Source organism: Salvelinus sp. IW2-2015, linkage group LG34 (assembly GCF_002910315.2).
Source record: "Salvelinus sp. IW2-2015 linkage group LG34, ASM291031v2, whole genome shotgun sequence".
NCBI lineage: Eukaryota > Metazoa > Chordata > Actinopteri > Salmoniformes > Salmonidae > Salvelinus > Salvelinus sp. IW2-2015.
Window position 1 is genome coordinate 4,132,942 of NC_036873.1, and position 19,221 is coordinate 4,152,162.

General features: G+C 42.2%; 4 protein-coding genes across 6 annotated transcripts in view; 1 reads left to right on the forward strand and 3 right to left on the reverse strand.

Annotated features, from left to right (window-relative positions):
- The window catches only part of LOC112067942 (uncharacterized), a 539,689-nt gene that overhangs the window by 368,808 nt on the left and 151,660 nt on the right, over window positions 1-19,221 (forward strand). The window lies entirely within an intron of this gene.
- LOC111958455 (uncharacterized) overlaps window positions 1-19,221 on the reverse strand; it is a 320,242-nt gene that overhangs the window by 208,878 nt on the left and 92,143 nt on the right. The window lies entirely within an intron of this gene.
- Window positions 1,872-4,401, reverse strand: LOC111958327 (uncharacterized). The gene is made up of 3 exons (XM_070437140.1): window positions 3,838-4,401; window positions 3,276-3,406; window positions 1,872-3,092 (listed from the first exon to the last, which is right to left on the reverse strand). Exons 1-3 carry the CDS (start codon window positions 4,076-4,078, stop codon window positions 1,872-1,874), a joined length of 1,593 nt encoding a protein of 530 aa, XP_070293241.1. The 5' UTR covers window positions 4,079-4,401.
- Window positions 7,429-14,925, reverse strand: LOC111958393 (uncharacterized). The gene is made up of 3 exons (XM_023979649.3): window positions 14,384-14,925; window positions 12,470-12,600; window positions 7,429-12,280 (listed from the first exon to the last, which is right to left on the reverse strand). The coding sequence occupies exons 1-3, from the start codon at window positions 14,658-14,660 to the stop codon at window positions 11,054-11,056; spliced, it is 1,635 nt and encodes a 544-aa protein (XP_023835417.2). The 5' UTR covers window positions 14,661-14,925; the 3' UTR covers window positions 7,429-11,053.

A 19,221-nucleotide genomic window follows, 5' to 3' on the forward strand; every position in this document is an offset into this window, starting at 1 on the left:
TGTTAGCCTGAATTTAAAATACATTAAATGATTAATTTCTTTGTCACTGGCCTACACACAATAGCCCATAATGTCAAAGTGGAATTTTTTGCTAATGAATTAAAAATGAAAAGCTGAAATGTTTTAGTCATTAAGTATTCAACCCCTTTGTTATGGCAAGTCTAAATTAGTTCAGCAATAATGTTTAACATGATTTTTTAATGACTTCATCTCTGTACCCCACACATGCAATTATCTGTAAGGTCCATCAGTCGAACAGTGAATTTCAAACACAAAGACCAGGGAGGTTTTCCAATGCCTCGCACAGAAGGCCACCTATAGCTATTTCAATATATATATTTTTAAAGCAGACATGACATATCTCTTTGAGCATGGTGAAGGTATTACACTTTGGATGGTGTATCAATACATCCAGTCACAACAAAGACAAAGTCCTTCCTAACTCAGTTGCCAGAGAGGAAGGAAACCGCCCAGGGATTTCACCATGAGGTCAGTAGTGACTTAAAAATAGTTACAGAGTTTAATGGCTGTGAGGAGAAAACTGCAGATGGCTCAAGAAAATTAGAGTTACTCCACAATACTAACCTAATTGACAGAGTTCAAATAAGTAAGCCWCTACAGAATAACAATATTCCAATACATGTATCCCGTTTGCAACAAGGCACTAAAGTATTACTGTAAAAAAATGTGGTAAAGCAATAACACTGTATTCAGGGCAAAAAGTGTATGTTTGGGGCAAATCCAATTCAACACATTACTGAGTACCACTCTCCAYATTTTCAAGCATAGTGGTGGCTGCATCATGTTATGGGTATGCTTGTAATCGTTAAGGAATGTGGGGGTTTTCAGGATAAAAAGGAAACGGAATGGAGTTAAGCACAGGCACAACCCTAGAGGAAAACCTGGTTCAGTRTGCTTTCCACCAGACACTGGGAAATTAATTCACCTTTCAGCAGGACAATAACCTAAAACACAAGGCCAAATATACACTGGAGTTGCCTACCAAGACGACGTTAAATGTTTTGACTTAAATCAGCTTGAAAATCTATGGCAAGACTTAAATGGCTGTCTAGCAATGATCAACAACCAACTTGACAGAGCTTGAAGATTTGAAAAAATCATGTGCAAATATTGGACAATCCAAGTGTGCAATGCTATTAAGAGACTTAGCCAGAAAGACATCACAGCTGTAAACACTGTCAAAGGTGATTCCAACATGTATTGACTCAGGATTGTGAATGCATATGTAAATTAGATAACTTGTATTTCATTTTACTGAGCGATTTCGCCTATCATTCTCCAATAATACATGTTTAGATAGAGTGTGATGGAAACAAATATATGTAGAATTACATTCTTGCGAACTTCTCGGTGTTAACACGTAAAGAATGTGGTAATGAAGTCAAGGTATAAAACATTCTGAATGCATGTATTTCCAGCCTCCAACATGGAAATCGGAAGAGACGTCTGTCCCACAAACACCGCACAAGTCTAATGACATTTTGTGATTTTTCAACTAGGCCGGATGATTTATACGAACTCAGCTCTGTGTGTCAGCCATGTCATTCAGGCGTGCCTTGGAAAATTATGTCGAGTGTTCTCGTCGAACCATGTGCGCATTTTGGGTGTTGGAAGTTATAGCCACTTCTTGTTTTGGCAAGTCCGATTTTCCGGCATTGTTCATCCGCCTGCGGATATGCGGGTTGCAGGCCTTAGATGTGAAGATATGGTGTAAATGTCCTCAAGTTTTCTTGAACATTTTGCTATTCATTATTGTGGATAGGCTCATGTTTTTACTGGTACGGCGTACCGTCCGAGGCGTGATTATGTTTTGCCGGGAGCCAACAGGACCACACCTTATTTCATCCTGATTACATTGTCACTATAACTTCTATAAATACAAGGGCCGTGTGCATTTTCTGCTGGTGTGTCCTGAGGTAGCTCCTCTCTGAAAACCTCTTCCCACAGTGTGTACAGGAGAACGGTCTCTCTCCCGTGTGGACCTTCAGGTGCATCTTCAGCTGGTCTTGGCGGGAGAACCTCTTCTCACACTGGGGGCAGCTGTAGGGTTTCTCCCCTGTGTGGACCATCTGGTGCCTCTTCAGGTGGTCCTGGCGGGAGAACCTCTTCTCACAGTGGGTACAACTGAAGGGGTTCTCCCCTGTGTGGACCCTCTGGTGGATCTCCACCTTCTGGAGGCACCTGAAGCCTTTGTTACAGAACATGCAGAAGAACCGTTTCTCTTTACCATTGCCTGATGTGGCTCCTCTTCCCTGAACCTGGGCTCTAGCCCTGTTGTTTGAGTTCAATACCTGATCGAAATGGTGTGACTCAGAAGGCCCCATCGACGTGGACACTGGGTMGCGATCCTTGAACGCGTGTAAAGGAGAATTGGTTGTGACATTTAGATTTGTCTCTAAGCTTCCCCTGTAATCTAAGAAATCTCTGCTCTGTGAGTGTCCATCTCCTAGGTGACTATCTGCATTCTGTGTGGAAGGAGCATCGCCCTCCACTTTCACAGTCACCTCATCTACCACTATAACCTCCCCTTTCTCATCTAGACACCCTTCAGAGTATACACAACTACTGTACCGGTTCCAGTCTTCTCTAGACAGATCAGGCTGTGTCTCKAAACCCAAGGATATGTTGCCAGGGTCCATCTCTGTATCATAAGAACAAGAGAGATCATCAACCCCAGTGTCTAGCACGTCACCATCTCCAAGGGAATTAACCTTCCTCTGGCTCTGATGAAATAYCGGTAAGTAATCTGAGCCAGGAGCAGGAGGACAGCCCAGTCTCCCCCGCCCCTCTGGGTCTGATCTGTGGTCAGACCCTGTGTGTAAGAGCCGGTGTGTTACATTTAAAGTCTCAGCGTCTGTCTCTGACTTGAGGGCGACATTCAGYATTCCACTGACTTCCGGGATGCTGAATCGGGTCCTGGTCTGGGGCGCGGTGGCCAGGTCCTCTGTGGCTACAGGGKGCGCCACTCCAGCCGCTGCCCCAGTCTGGATGTCTCTGCTGTGTTGTGGGTCCTCCTCTCCTTCAGACCTCTCCTGCTTGACCCCAGGACCTGCAGCCTCTGCATCTACAGACTGACAAGAACAGAGGAGGTTATAATCGGTATAATTGGATAACAATGTCTTAGGGAGTCTCACAAACTCCCGTACAGCAGATACATATTGATGCAAGCCAGTGAATAGCTGAGGAAAGCATTTCTGAAATGAACAAGCCACATTTGATGTACTGTAATTTTGATGTTACACTATGACACCAACCTCTATCACAATAACATGCTGGGTTGAGGGTTCACTCCCCTCATCTATAGCTATGGGTTGGTMATTTCTCCACCCGTTGTTTCCCGATGGCTTTACAACGTTCCTGTGGCCTCCAGTGAGATGTCCTTCACCTAAGAGAGTGATTGGGGGAAWGGGGTGGTTAGATTAGATCATGTGAATGCTCAACGCTATATTATACATTATTTACACAGTCTACAGTTGGCAGGAATGTAAGGTAACACTTCTTATAACTTGTTGACATACTATTTATTGATTGATTATGTTCCATGCATCACATTATTTTAAAAGTATGATAATAAGAAATTCAGTAAATCAAGAATTTGGTTAGAATATGGTGGTGTCTTTGTGCAAGAATTTGTCCTTAATTGGCCTGGCTGGTAAAATAAAAGTAAAATACAACAAATGTGCAAGATAGCTAAGTAATCAGGGGAAGTATTGCATACTATCAAAAACTGAGCAAGACACAATTCTTGCTAACACTTCTAAACGCATGCGAAACGGGACGAGAGCCCCCGCAGCCTCGGCCTCCTGCAAAATGTACCTCTTGCCATTCCTCTGTATCGCTCTCGCACTGTCCTCTCTGCGCGCTCCCGTGCTGCCTTCAGTTCCAGTAGCTGTAGTTTYCTCCGTAATGMCCTGTTTTCTTTCTGGCTTTGAGTTATTTCCAMACGAAACACTGCATAGTCATCGTCTACGAGTTTACTGATCTCTGCCACGGCTGAATTCGCTAGCACCTCCATGATGGAGACTATTTGAGTGTGAAAAACCATACAGTTAGCCATTGTTGGTTAGCTAGCTAGCGTTACCTAGATAGACGTTATCAACCAAGTCTTGTCTCCGAGAATTAAAGACTACATGGGGTAAATAYGTGATGCTGTGCAGTYWAATTATTAATATTTTGAATTCACTTGGTGTTAATAAACGTCAAAAWAACAATAWTAAAAACGCCAACGTGGACATTGTTCTTCGTCATTGTTTCCTTCCGTTTACACTGTAGAGARAGTATGTTATTGGTTAGCGTCATAGCGCAAATGGTGTCGCAAAATAAAAAGTTGTGCGCTCTGTTCTTGAATTACGGTACCAGAGATACTGGATACAATGACGAGATGCTTGTAGAGCGGAACGGCTGACTGTCAAGCTCCAGCCTAAGCCTATGGGGTGGCCTAGGTGTAGGAGGGAAAAAACAGCCAGACTAAATCGTTCCCTCTGTTTTTTTAAATCCGTTAACTCAGAATTTTTAAAATAAATTCCTTTGTTTGTTTTTTAAAGTCCGGGGGCCTAGAGTTTTGCCTTATCTGGTTGGCTAAACCAGAGGTTCTCAAACCTGTCCTCGTAGACCCCCAACCGGTTCATGTATTTGATCTATCCCAGAGCTAGCGCATCTAATTTAAATTGTAAACTAATCATCAAGCCCTTGACTAGGTGAATCAGTTGAACTAGTTCAGGGCTAAAACAAGATTGTGAAACATCTGGGGGTTCCCAAGGAGAGGTTTGAGAACCACTGGGTTAACCTAACCAGGTAAAACTTCGGACCCTAGTTGGAGGGTAGTAATAAATCAGCTGTAAAACGGTTTTATATGGACAATGATGGGACCAGATTGTTTCTAATCAGGTCATATGGTTAAAAAAAGAATAGACATCTGCGATTGGACAATAGAACGAACAGGGATGAGTTTTCTATAAGCAGGGTTACATTGTGTAGGCATTTGCATCTGTAATTAAAAAGTTACTCACACAGTACGTCATCAATATTGTGTTGATTGATTAATTACAGTCAATAATTTTGGATTGAGGTCTAGGTAGACTAGCCACCCGAAGTTGGAATATAAAGCAAATTTGATCACATTCACATTTTCTCTTAACACAATGGCCTATTTTAGGCTATAAATACATGACTTTACCGCTTCGTTTTCCCTGGCAGGAGGGGATCAGAGCCGATAGGCTTCCCTAGGCTACCGCAGCTGTGGTTGTCATCAGTAGGCTACAGTTGATCAGACTGAAACACAGATTAATTGTGCACAAGTTGACAAATCATGAAGCAAATCAGTGTAAACAGCAGTACTTTGTCCCTATTTTCAACGTCTTTGTGTCAATATTTTTTTATCACACAATCAAAAGTGTTGGGGCATATGCCAGCTCAACACACGTTTGCCGGCGGCCCTGCTATGCTTATCTCTGCAACACGGATAGATGGAAATCGCCACACAACGCTAGAAATTAAGAAACATATATAAATATACACACACATATACATACATATATACAGTTGAAGTCGGAAGTTTACATACACGTGTTGGAGTCATTAAAACTCATTTTTCAATCACTCCACAAATTTCTGTCGGTTAGGACATCTACTTTGTGCATGACACAAGTCATTTTTCCGACAATTGTTTACAGGACAAGATTTTTAACGTATAATTAACTGTATCACATTCCAGTGGGTCAGAAGTTTACATACACAAGTTGACCGTGCTTTAAACAGCTTGGAAATTCCAGAAAATGATGTCATGGCTTTAGAAGCTTCTGATAGGCTAATTGACATCCTTTGAGTCAATTGGAGGTTTACCTGTGGATGTATTCAAGGCCTACTTCAACCAGTGCCTCTGCTATCATTATGGGAAAATCAAAAGAAATCAGCCAAGACAAAGCTTGTTGAAGGCTACCGAAACGTTTGACCAAGTTAAACAATTTAAAGAAATGCTACCAAATACTAATTGAGTGTATGTAAAACGTCTGACCCACTCGGAATGTGATGAAAATAAAAGCTGAAATAAATAATTCTCTCTACTATTATTCTGACATTTCAATTCTTAAAATAAAGTGGTGATCCTAACAACCTAAAACAGGACTTTTTACTAGGATTAAATGTCAGGAATTGTGAAAAACTGAGTTTAAATGTATTTGGCTAAGGTGTATGTAAACTTCCGACTTCAACTGTATATATATATATATTCTATACTATTTCGAAATGTAGATTTAATAAAAAAGACAGTATACATTTGTTATTTTTTCTGGGGGGGTGGGAATGGGCTTCCAAACCTTTTCCCTCTGATGAGTCATGTACAATTGTTAACATAAACATATCATGGCGCTTGGCTGCACCATGTTATACTGGAGTATATAGCCCTAATATATCGCACAAGGGGTAAAATACTGGGTCGCGGGGATAAGAGGCCTTCCACTTGCTTGTTTTTATTGTTCCCTCAACAGAGATCTGATTTAGACCTGGCAGACCAGGTGGGTCAAATAATTATCAGGTAGAACAAAACCAGCAGACTCCAGACCTCGTAGGGTAAGGTTTGAATACCCCTGATCTGCAGCCGCCACAATTCATCGCGTCGCCTCATCTCTGATAGGAACCGAGATAATTGAGTGCTCTCAAATGTTATTTTATTGGGTACCCAGTTTATTATATATTTTTATTTCTGTATTGGATACAACTATTGTGAATGAATGACAACTACTGTCATTGCGGTTGAATTCAAACGATTTCAACAATAAATAAACTTAAATTTCAAACATATCACTGAGTCCACTATTCATTCTTTGTTTTTTCTTGCTTAATTAGATGACATTGCTTTAGATATAGATACATGTAAACTTTTTTTAGGCTTACAGTGCCTTCTGAATGTATTCACACCTCTTGACTTTCTCCACATTTTGTTGTGTTACAGCCTGAATTTAAATTTGACTAAATTTAGATTATCATTTTTTTGTTGTTGTGTTACAGCCTGAATTTAAATTTGACTAAATTTAGATTATCATTTTTTTGTCACTGGCTTACACACTAACAAATTCATTAGAATCTGAATAGGTGAAATGTCCTGAGTCAATAAGTATTCAACCCTTTTGTTATGGCAAGCCTAAATAAGTTCAGGAGTAAAAATGTGCTTAATAAGTGTTCAACATGGTTTTTGAATGACTACCTCATCTCTGTACCCCACATAAGTATCTGTAATATGTCTCAGTTGAGCAGTGAATTTCAAACACATATTCAACCATAAAGACCAGGGAGGTTTTCCAATGCCTCGCRAAGAAGGGCACCGATTGGTAGATGTAAAATTAAATTAGAAACATTTTAAAAAGCAAACATTGAATATCCCTTTGGGCATGGTGAAGTTATTCATTACACTTCAAATCAAATTTTATTGGTCACATACACATGGTTAGCAGATGTTATTGCGAGTGTAGCAAAATGCTTGTGCTTCTAGTTCCGACAGTGCAGTAATACCTAACAATTCCACAACTATCTAATACACACATCTAAGGGATGGAATATAAATATATGGATGAGCGATGAGCGAGTGGCATAGGCAAGATGCAATGGATGGTATAAAATACAGTATATACATTGGATGGTGAATCAATACGTCCAGTCACTACAAAGATACAGGCATCTTTCCTAACTCAGCCCCTCAGGGATTTCACGAGGCCAATGGTGACTTTAAAAGAGTTAGAGTTTAATGGTTGTGATAGTAAAACGGAGGATGGATCAACAACATTGTAATTACACCACAATACTAACCTAATTGGCACAGTGAAAAGAAGGAAGCCTGTATAGAACAAAAAACATGGCTCCCGTTTGCAACAAGGCACTAAAGTAATACTGCRAAAAATGTGTCAAAGCAATTCATTTTTTCCTGAATACAGTGTTATGTTTGGGGCAAATCCAATACAGCACATTAGTGAGTACCACTCTCCATCTTTTCAAGCATAGTGGTGGCTGCATCATGTTATAGATTTATTTGATCATTTAAATCCATTCAACCACGCATCTGGATAACGCATTTTAAAGTAATCGAGGATGACAAGTTTGAAAACGTATTTCCATTRTGGTYCTCTTAAATAAATGGTTAAAACAATTTACAAACATTAACATGTATATACATTTTTGAACTAGTATAGTGCTTTTCAAAGACTCAAAGTGTATAAATGGTAAAACAAACAAACGTAAATTATCGAGATTGAAAGCTTTCAGGCAGCTTGGGATGAAGTTGAGGCAGTTTGGGCTTTAGGGTCAGTGGAAAGGCAGTGGAGGTTCAGTAGAGGGGACAGCCAAGGTGAAACAAAGACAGTCTGAAAAAAAAACAGGCCCGGAGCTCTTCAGCAGCCCACCGCACCTGCTTCTCTGAATGGTCAGTCACTCCATTGGAGCCGCTTCTCTGGTACTGGTCCTCCATTGCCAGGAATGTAGCACCCACCTGGGTGATGCCACCGCTGCTGAAAAGTGCACGAAAAGCCACATCTTGGCAGTGGTTAGACGCATTCCCTGAACTTTCTCTGCTAGTGGCAAGAAAAAGTATGTGAACCCTTTGGAATTACCTGGATTTCTGAATAAATTRGTCATCAAATTTTCTGATCTTCATCTAAGTCACAACAATAAACAGTGTGCTTAAACTAATAACACAAATTATTGTATTTTTTGTGTCTATATTGAAAACAACATTTAAACGTTCAGTGTAGGTTGGGRAAAGTATGTGAACCCCGAGGCTAATGACTTCTCCAAAAGCTAATTGGAGTCAGGAGTCCGCTAACCTGGAGTCAAATCAATGAGACGTGATTGGAGATGTTGGTTAGAGCGGCCCTGCCCTATAAAAAAAACTCACAAAATTTGAGTTTGCTATTCACAAGAAGCATTGCCTGATGTGAACCATGCCTCGAACAAAAGAGATCTCAGAAGACTTAAGATTTAAAAAATGTGACTTGCATAAAGCTGGAAAGGATTACAAAAGCCTTGATGTTCATCAGTCCACGTTAAGACAAATTGTCTATAAATTGAGAAAGTTCAGCACTGTTGCTACTCTCCCTAGGAGTGACCGTCCTGCAAAGATGACTGCAAGAGCACAGCGCAGAATGCTCAATGAGGTTAAGAAGAATTATAGTGTCAGCTAAAGACTTACAGAAAATCTCTGGAACCATGCTAACATCTCTGTTGACGAGTCTACGATACGTAAAATACTAAACAAGAATGGTGTTCATGGGAGGACACCCCGGAAGAAGTCCCTGCTGTCAAAAAAAAACATTGCTGCACGTCTGAAGTTTGCAAAAGTGCACCTGGATGTTCCACAGTGCTACTGGCAAAATATTCTGTGGACAGATGAAACTACAGTTGAGTTGTTTGGAAGGAACACACAACACTATGTGTGGAGAAAAAGGCACAGCACACCAACATCAAAACCTCATCCCAACTGTAAAGTATGGTGGAGGGAGCATCATGGTTTGGGGCTGCCTCAGGTCCTGGACAGCTTGCTATCATTAATGGAAAAATTAATTCCCAAGTTTATCAAGACATTTTGCAGGAGAATGCTAGGCTATCTGTCTGCCAATTGAAGCTAAACAGAATTTGGGTGACCCAACAGGACAGCGACCCAAAACACAGAAGTAAATCAACAACAGAATTGCTTCAACACAGAAAATATGCTTTCTGGAGTGGCCCAGTCTGAGTCCTGACCTCAACCCGATTGAGATGCTGTGTCATGGCCTCAAGAGAGYAGTTCACACCAGACATCGCAAGAATATTGCTGAACTGAAATAGTTTTGTAAAGAGGAATGGTGCAAAATTCCTCCTGACCGTTTTGCCAGTCTGATCCGCAACTACAGAAAACGTTCGGTTGAGGTTATAGCTGCCAAAGGAGGGTCAACCAGTTATTAAATCCAAGGCATCACATACTTTTCCCACCCTGCACTGTGAATGTGCTCAAAGACATGAAAACGTATCATTGTTTGTGTGTTATTAGTTTAAGCAGACAGTTTGTCTATTGTTGTGACATAGATGAAGATCAGATCAAATTKTATTACCAATTTATGCAGGAATCCAGGTATTTCCAAAGGGTTAACAAACTTTTTCTTGCCACTAAGTACTCAACCCCTTGGTTAGGAGCTTTCCCTGAACTTCCTCTGTTACCTCTGGACACAGCACGCAGTCCTTGTTGTAAAATTYCCAAACAGATAAAACAAAAAGCCAAATTATTTGACTCAAAACAGCCAGCTAGCTATCAAGCCAAAATACTTCATCACGATCCTGCAAATCTAAGAGTCAAGACCACAGGATATAGATATCTAACCCTAGAGCAGCCAAAACTAAAAGATAAAAATGCAAAAAGAAACAATCAAATTATAAAAAAATATATACAATATTCACACTACTCTTCCTAGGCTTATGTCTTCTTGTAATCGTTAAGGACTGGGGAGTTGATCAGGATTWAAAAAAATAACATAATGGAGCTAAGGACCTGAAATTGTTGTCTAGCAATGATCAACAACCAATTTGACAGAGCTAGAAGAATAAATGGGCAAATGTTGCACAATCCAGGTGTGGAAAGTGCTTACAGCTATAATCGCTGCCAAAGGTGATGCTAAACATGTATTGACTCGGAGAGTTGAATACTATTCTAATAAAGATAGTGTTATTTTTCTTTTTTTAAACAAATGTAAGAAATTCCATTTTGTGTAGATCATTGACAAAAAAGCACAATTAAATCCATTTTATATCCCACTTTGTAACAAAAAATGTGGAAAAAGTCAAGGGGTGTGAATACTTTCTGAAGGCACTGTATTTACTGCCGTATACTGTATTTTACACAATGTCTGGATGCAATATTCTACCCAGGAATATTAAAAGCCGAAATCTGTTACTCTCGTGATTCCTAATGCCTCTGTGGGTCTTTTTTGTTGACAACAATGAAAATTCCAGTTTGTCTTTAAAATCAGGGTTTGATCTAAACGTCAGATATTGGGTGGAATGGTTACTTCCTATKTTATACAGTGGAATGGTTTTTCTGCTGGTGTATCCTGAGGCAGCTCCTCTCTGAGAACCTCTTCCCGCAGTGCGTACAGGTAAATGGCCTCTCTCCTGTGTGGACCTTCAGGTGGATCTTAAGCTGGTGCTGGCGTGAGAACCTCTTCKCACACTGAGGGCAGCTAAAGGGTTTCTCCCCTGTGTGGACCCTCTGGTGTCTCTTCAGGCTGCCAGCCTGGGCGAATGGCATGTGACACTGGGTACAGCTAAAGGGTTTCACCCCTGTGTGGACCCTCTGGTGCCTCTTCAGGTTGCCAGCCTCTGCGAAGCGCATGTGACACTGGGTACAGCTGAAGGGTTTCTCCCCTGTGTGGACCCTCTGGTGGATCTCCACCTTCTGGGAGCAACTGAAGCCTTTGTTACAGAACATGCAGAGGAACCTTTTCTCTTTACTATTGCCTGATGTGGCTCCCCCTTCCTGAGCCTGGGCTCTAGCCCGGTCTTTTGAGTTCAATACCTGATCGAAAAGGACGTGGCCGTGTGAATCAGAAGGCCCCATCGACGTGGACACTGGGTCGCGATCCCYGAACGCCTGTAAAGGGGAGTTTAGATTTGTCTTTAAGCTTTCCCTGTTGTCTAAGAAATCTCTGCCCTGTGATAGTCCGTCTCCTAGATGACTATGTGCATTCCATGTGGGAGGAACGTCGCCCTCCACTTTCACATCATCTACGATCAGACCCTCCCCTTTCTTATCTAGGCACCCTTCAGAGTATACACTACTACTGTACCGGTTCCAGTCACCTCTAGATGGACCAGTTTGTGTCTCTAAACCCAAGGGCATGCCAGGGTCCATCTCTGTAGTGTAAGAACAAGACGGTTCATTGCCAGTCTCGTCACCTGAGTCTCGATGGGAATGAATCGGGCTCGGGTTATCGTAAAGTAAATACTCTGAGATGGGAGCAGGAGGACAGCCCAGCCTCCCCAGCCCCAGTGTCTCTGTGTGTAAATGCCTTTGTGTTACAGTTAAAGTCTTGGTGTCTGTCTCTGACTTGAGGACGGCGTCTGGCCTTCCACTGACCTCCGGGATGCTGCTTCTGATCCTAGGCTGCGCTGGGGTGGTGGTGGGGTCCTCCGTGGCTACAAGGATTGGTCCAGTCTCTCCAGTCTGGATGTCTCTGCTGTGCCGTGGGTCCTCCTCTCCTTCAGACCTCTCGTGCTTGACCCCAAGACCTGCAACCTCTGCAGACTGACACGAAAGGAGGTTATTACCGGTACATGAGTTGATGTCATAGGGAAGTCTAACAAACTTTCTTATGGCAGATAAATGAGGATATACATCTAAGACAGTGAATAGCTGAGGGGTGCCTTTCTGAAATAAACAGGCCACATTTGATTTACAAAGTAACACATTTTAACATAACACTATTACACTGACCTCTATCATGATAATGTGCTGGTTTGAGGTTCCACTCCCCTCATCAACAGTGATTGGTTTATCATCTCTCAATGTATTGTGTCCCACTGGCTTCACAAAGCTCCTGTGGCCTCCAGTGAGATGTTCTTCACCTGAGAGCGTGATTGGGGAAAAAGAGGTGGTTAGGTTAGGTACTGTCAATGCTCAATGGTATATTGTACACTATTGACACAGAAATGGCAAAGATGTCAAGTAAAATCCATATAACTTCTTGATATACTAAACTCAACAAAAGAAGAGATGTCCTCACACTGTCAACTGCGTTTACTTTCAGAAAACTTAACATGTGTAAATATTTATATGAACATAACAAGATTCAACAACTGAGACAAACTGAACAAGTTCCACAGACCTGGAAAAATGTATCCCTGAACAAAGGGGGGGTCAAAATCAAAAGTAACAATCAGTATCTGGTGTGGCCACCAGCTGCATTAAGTACTGCAGTGCATCTTCTCCTCATAGACTGCACCAGATTTGCCAGTTCTTGCTGTGAGATGTTACCTCACTCTTCCACCAAGGCACCTGCAAGTTCCCGGACTTTTCTGGGGGGAATGGCCCTAGCCCTCACCCTCCGATCCAACAGGTCCTAGACGTGCTCAATGGGATTGAGATCCGGGCTCTTCGCTGGCCATGGCAGAACACTGACATTCCTGTCTTGCAGGAAATCACGCACAGAACGAGCAGTATGGCTGGTGGCATTGTTATGCTGGAGGGTCATGTCAGGATGAGCCTGCAGGAAGGGTACCACATGAGGGAGGAGGATGTCTTCCCTGTAACGCACAGCGTTGAGATTGCCTGCAATGACAAGCTCAGTCCGATGATGCTGTGACACACGCCCCAGACTATGACAAGACCCTCCACCTCAAATCGATCCCGCTTCAGAGTACAGGCCTCGGTGTAACGCTCATTCCTTCAACAATAAACGCGAATCCGAGCATCACCCTGTGACAGAAACCGCGACTCTTCAGTGAAAAGCACTTTTTGCCAGTCCTGTCTTGGTCCAGCGACGGTGGGTTTGTACCCATAGGCGACGTTGTTGCCGGTGAGTTCAGGTCAGGACCTGCCTTACAACAGGCCTACAAGCTCTCAGTCCAGCCTCTCTCCGCATATTGCGCACAGTCTGAGCACTGATGGAGTGATTGTGCGTTCCTGGTGTAACTCGGGCAGTTGTTGTTGCCGTCCTGTACCTGTCCCGCAGGTGTGCGGGTGTCTGCACTGCAAGGACGACCAGCTGCCCATCCTGTCTCCCTGTAGCGCTGTCTTAGGCATCTCACAGTCATTTATTGCAATTTATTGCCCTGGCCACATCTGTCGTCCTCATGCCTAAGGCATGTTCACACAGATGAGCTGGGACCCTGGGCATCTTTCTTTTGGTGTTTTTCAGAGTCAGTAAAAGGCTCTTTAGTGTCCTAAGTTTTCATAACTGTGAGCTTAATTGCCTACCGTCTGTAAGCTGTTAGGTGTCTTAACGACCGTTCCACAGGTGCATGCTCATTAATGTTTTATGGTTCATTTTTTAAAAAGCATGTGAAACAGTGTTTAAACCCTTTACAATGAAGATCTGTGAAGTTATTTGGATTTTTACAAATTATCTTTGAAATACAGGGTCCTGAAAAAGGGACGTTTTTTTGTTGTTGCAGAGTTTATTCATAAATCAATCTATTAAATGCCATGCATCACAATGTTTCATTCAGTAAATCATAAGAAATGCAGTAAATCAAGAACCTGATTCGAATGTGATAGTGTCTATACCAATCAGGCGAATTATTGCATATTTTCAAAAACTGACCAAGACCCAATTCTAGGGTAACACAACTGAACACATGCAGCGTTGAACAGGCGACAGGCGCGCACCTCCCCTTCCGCAAAATGTACCTCTTGCAATTCCTCTGTATCGGTCAATGATCTTGACACTACTGGGACGACTGGCGAGGATTCGCTCTCGTGTTGTTCTCTCTGCGCGCTCCCGTGCCACCTTCAGTTCCAGTAGTTTCCTCCGCAATGCCCTGTTTTCTTTCTGGCTTTGAGTTATTTCCAAACGAAACACTGCATAGTCGTCGTCTACGAGTTTACAGATMTCTGCMACSGCWKCATTYGCTAGCACCTCCATGATGGAGGCTATTTGAGTGTGAAAAACCATAYAGTTAGCCATTGTTAGCAGYTAGCTAGCRTTACCTAGATAACATCTATCAACCAATTCCTTAACCCGAATTAGACATTACATGCGGTAAGTATGTGATGATATGCAGTTAAATTAGTCATTTTAAGTTCCAGGGTTTTAATAAACGTCTAAATAACAATAACGCTAACGTGGAAATTGTTCTTGGTCACTTCACTTCCGTTTACTTATTTTTCTTCCTGTGARTTTCCAGCAGACTATCCGCTGTCTTCTTCGGCGTTTCCGGCAAACTAGAAGGTGTACTGTGAATTGCTGTCTTTCGCAGGTCGGAATGCGAATGAATAATAGCCTCACACCAGTAGGTGCAGGCCGGTGGAATAGAGAAACGACAACAGCTTCCTTGGTATTTCGCTTTGCTTATCATTTGAGCTCAAAATTGTTACAAGCAAAAATGCGGTTAGTCAGCTCACAGAAAAATGTCCTATCCTCAGCATACCACCAGCAATATAGCATGACATACTTCAATCTCTACCTCGCCACCTTCCTCACTAACAATAACCCACTTCCCAATCCACAATGACCCAACCTCAGCCTTGTCAACAAAACCGTATCCCTCATTTCACTCCCCACATACCTTCCTCACAGAATTCTGGATAGAGAAAAACTGCCCTCCTCTTCTCTCCCACTCACGTTGCCACTCCTGGGTCAACCCCTCTGCTATGATGCTCCAACATTCCATCCCCCCTAATGGGACCACCACATTTACCCCCCTCTTCAGAGCTACCTTATCTGCTGCTTCATTTCCCCAACATGAGCTGGTACCACAGTTCCCTTAATATCTTGGGTGGCACTGAGCAAATTTCAGTTTGTGGGGACGTAAACTAGAATGTTGTGAGAATTCTGTGGAGCTTCCTGCGTGCATTTACAGTGCTGTACAAACTTCAAGTTGAAGTTTTAGACTATCCAATAGGCTATTCTGGCTATTTGAACATAATGTGGTCCATCAGTGGCCTACCAACAAAACCAGTGATGCAATAACATTTTCACATGGAAATAGCTTTTGATTTCTATGATATTTGAATTTATTATGGATCCAGCAAAATTAAGGCAGTTATACAATTTTAAAAACATTACAATACATTCATAACAGATTTCACAACACACTAAGTGTGTGCCCTCAGGCCCCTTCTCCACTACCACATATCTACAACACAAAATCCATGTGTACGTGTCTGTATAGTGCGTACAGTGCATTTGGAAAATATTCAGACCCCTCGACTTTTTCCAAATTTTGTTACATTACAGCCTTATTCTAAAATGTATTAAATTGTTTTTTTCCCCTCATGAATCTACACACAATACCCCATAATGAAAGCAAAAACAGGTTTTTAGAAAATGTTGCTTTTACTCAGTCCTTTGTTGAAGCACCTTTGGCAGCGATTACAGSCTTGAGTCTTCTTGGGTATGATGCTATAAGCTTGGCACACCTGTATTTGGGGAGTTTCTCCCCTTCTTCTCTGCAGATCCTCTCAAGCTCTGTCAGATTGGATGGGGAGCGTCGCTGCACAGCTATTTTCAGATCTCTCCAGAGATGTTCAAGTCCGGGCTCTGGCTGKGCCACTCAAGGACATTCAGAGACTTGTCCCGAAGCCATTCTTGCGTTGTCTTGGCTGTGTGCTTAGGGTTGTTGTCCTGTTGGAAGGTGAACCTTCGCCCCAGCCTGAGCACTCTGGAGCAGGTTTTCATCAAGGATCTCTCTGTACTTCGCTCCATTCATCTTTCCCTCGATCCTGWCTAGTCTCCCAGTCYGTGCCGCTGAAAAAYATCCCCACYGCATGTCGCTGCCACGACCWTGCTTCACCGTAGGGATGGTGCCAGATTTCCTCCAGAYGTGACGCTTGGCATTCAGGCCAAAGAGTTGAATCTTGGTTTCATCAGACTAGAGAATCTTGTTTCTCATGGTCTGATAGTCTTTAGGTGCCTTTTGGCAAACTCCAAGAGGGCTGTCMWGGGCCTTTTACTGAGGAGTGGCTTCYGTTTGGCCACTGATTGGTGGAGTGCTGYAGAGATGGTTGTCCTTCTGGAAGGTTCTCCCATCTCCACAAATGAACTGTGGAGCTCTGTCAGAGTGACCATCGGATTCTTGGTCACCTCCCTGACCAAGGCCCTTCTCCCCCGATTGCTCAGTTCAACCGGGCAGCCAGCTTCTAGGAAGGTTCTAAACTTCCATTTAAGAATGATGGAGGCCACTGTATTCTTGGGACTTTCATCTGCAGAAATGTTTTGGTACCCTTCCCCAGATCTGTGCCTTGACAAAATCCTGTCTCGGAGCTCTACAGACAATTCCTTGGACCTCATGGCTTGGTTTTTGCTGTGACATGCACTGTCAACTGTGGGACCTATATAGGCAGGTGTGTGCCTTTCCAAATCATGTCCAATTAATATATTCTATATATATAGTTTTTTGAACCTTTATTGAACTAGGCAAGTCAGTTAAGAACAAATTCTTATTTACAATGACGGCCAAACCCGGACTACGCTGGGCCAATTGTGCGCCGCCCTRTGGGACTCCCAACCACGGCCGGYTGTGATACAGCCTGGATTCAAASCAGGGTGTCTAGTGACGCCTCAAGCACTGAGATGCAGTGCCTTAGACCGCTGCRCCACMGGTACACTCCAATCAAGTTGTAAAAACATCTCAAGGATGATTAATGGAAACATTGAGCTCAGGTGCATCCTTTCGAATTCCATAGCAAAGGGTCTGAATACTTATGTAAATTAGATTTTTTYTATGGGGTATTGTGTGTAGGTTGTAGGTCTGTAGGTTGATGAGAAATATAATTTAATCCATTTTAGAATAAGGCTAACGTAACAAAATGAGGAAAAAGTCAAGGGGTCTGAATAATTTCCCGAATGCGCTGTGTTATTGTGTGTGTATGTGTCTATGTTTGTGTAGCTTCACAGTCCCCGCTGTTCCATAAGGTGTATTTTAATCCGTTTAAATTTTTTTTTTTAAATCTAATTTTACTGCTTGCGTCAGTTACTTCATGTGGAATAGAGTTCCATGTAGTCATGGCTCTATGTAGTACTGTGCGCCTCCCATAGTCTGTTCTGGACTTGGGGGCTGTTTAGAGATCTCTGGTGGCATGTCTTGTGGGGTATGCATGGATGTCTGAGCTGTGTGCCAGTAGTTCAAACAGACAGCTCGATGCATTCAACATGTCAATACCTCTCACAAATACAAGTAGTGATGAGGTCAATCTCTCCTACACTTTCAGCCAGGAGAGATTGACATGCATGTTATTCATGTTAGCTCTCTGTGTACATCCAAGGGCCAGCCGTGCTGCCCTGTTCTGAGCCAATATAACCTATATTATCCTATGTGGTGTTTTTCTATTAGACCTACAAGGACATTTTATTGATCTGATAGTATTTTTAATGTAGAGATTCCGGTAAACTCTGTTTCCTTTCATGTGTCCTACCAATAATTATTGGATTATTCACCATGGTAACCAGTTAGTATAAAAACAGAATTAGCAGTTATTTCTCGGTTTTCAGTCAGTAACTTTAGGGAGTGAACAKTATTCAAAATCGGACMTCTGAAATGAAAATGTATGGCCCTCCCTTCAGCAAAATATATTTGACCTAAACCCTACCTGAACGCTTAAATTWAAAAAAGTGACTCTCGGCTATACCCAAAATAATAAGTGGATAGCAGATAACAAAGCTACCATTTATCCTCACTTCTTGGACAGACCAGAGCCTTAGATATGCAGTTTTACAAACTGTTCTTCGTCCTGTAAGCATTACATGGTAACGCAGGAATTTGATAGCGCAAAGGGCTGAGAAGGTTGTGGGTTCGCAGACCACCGTGGACAAGAGTAGGGGTGGAAGATCTCCTTTTATAGTAAAGCATTGCATGAATCTATCATCATATTTGCAGGTCAGAGAAATTGAAATGTCATGCAATTCTATGTCCTTTTACTATTGTAATAATGTTTTTATACCAAACAAATTAGCGAATTACAGGCTAAGAATGGACAGAGATGTGTTCATCTTATCATATTTCTCAATGCCAAATCAGTGTGTTTTTTTGCAACAAAACTGTCCGTTTGCAAATCATTTAATTTGTGACATCATTAGGAATCTGAGCATGGTACTTTAAAAAGTTAGGCCTATACCTTTCCCAGAGTAGTCTACCGACTAAGAAAATGTAAGCTTTAACTGCTGGCGACTCTTCTTCTGTGGCTTAACCCAACAAAAGGTCAAAGTGTTCCCCTAAAAGCTGTCTGGGTTGAACAGCTTCTGTTGTACAGAAAAGGAATATTAATCAATTGATAGTGAAAAAATTAGATTACTTCCAAAGCATAGTAAATGTTTCTCTCCTCGGCTATAGGTTGTAGCTCAGCCTCAATGTCAAAGAAACGAAACAATGATATCCCATATATATCGGAGTCACGTCTTTCCCGGGTATTTCATAGTTTGTTTCTAGCTTAAAGCATCACGGACCCAAGCGCTGTTATAGATCACTTTATATAATCGGATCGGTTTCATTTTCTTCAAAATCTTAAGCTAAGGGGTAGGCCTGTGGTTA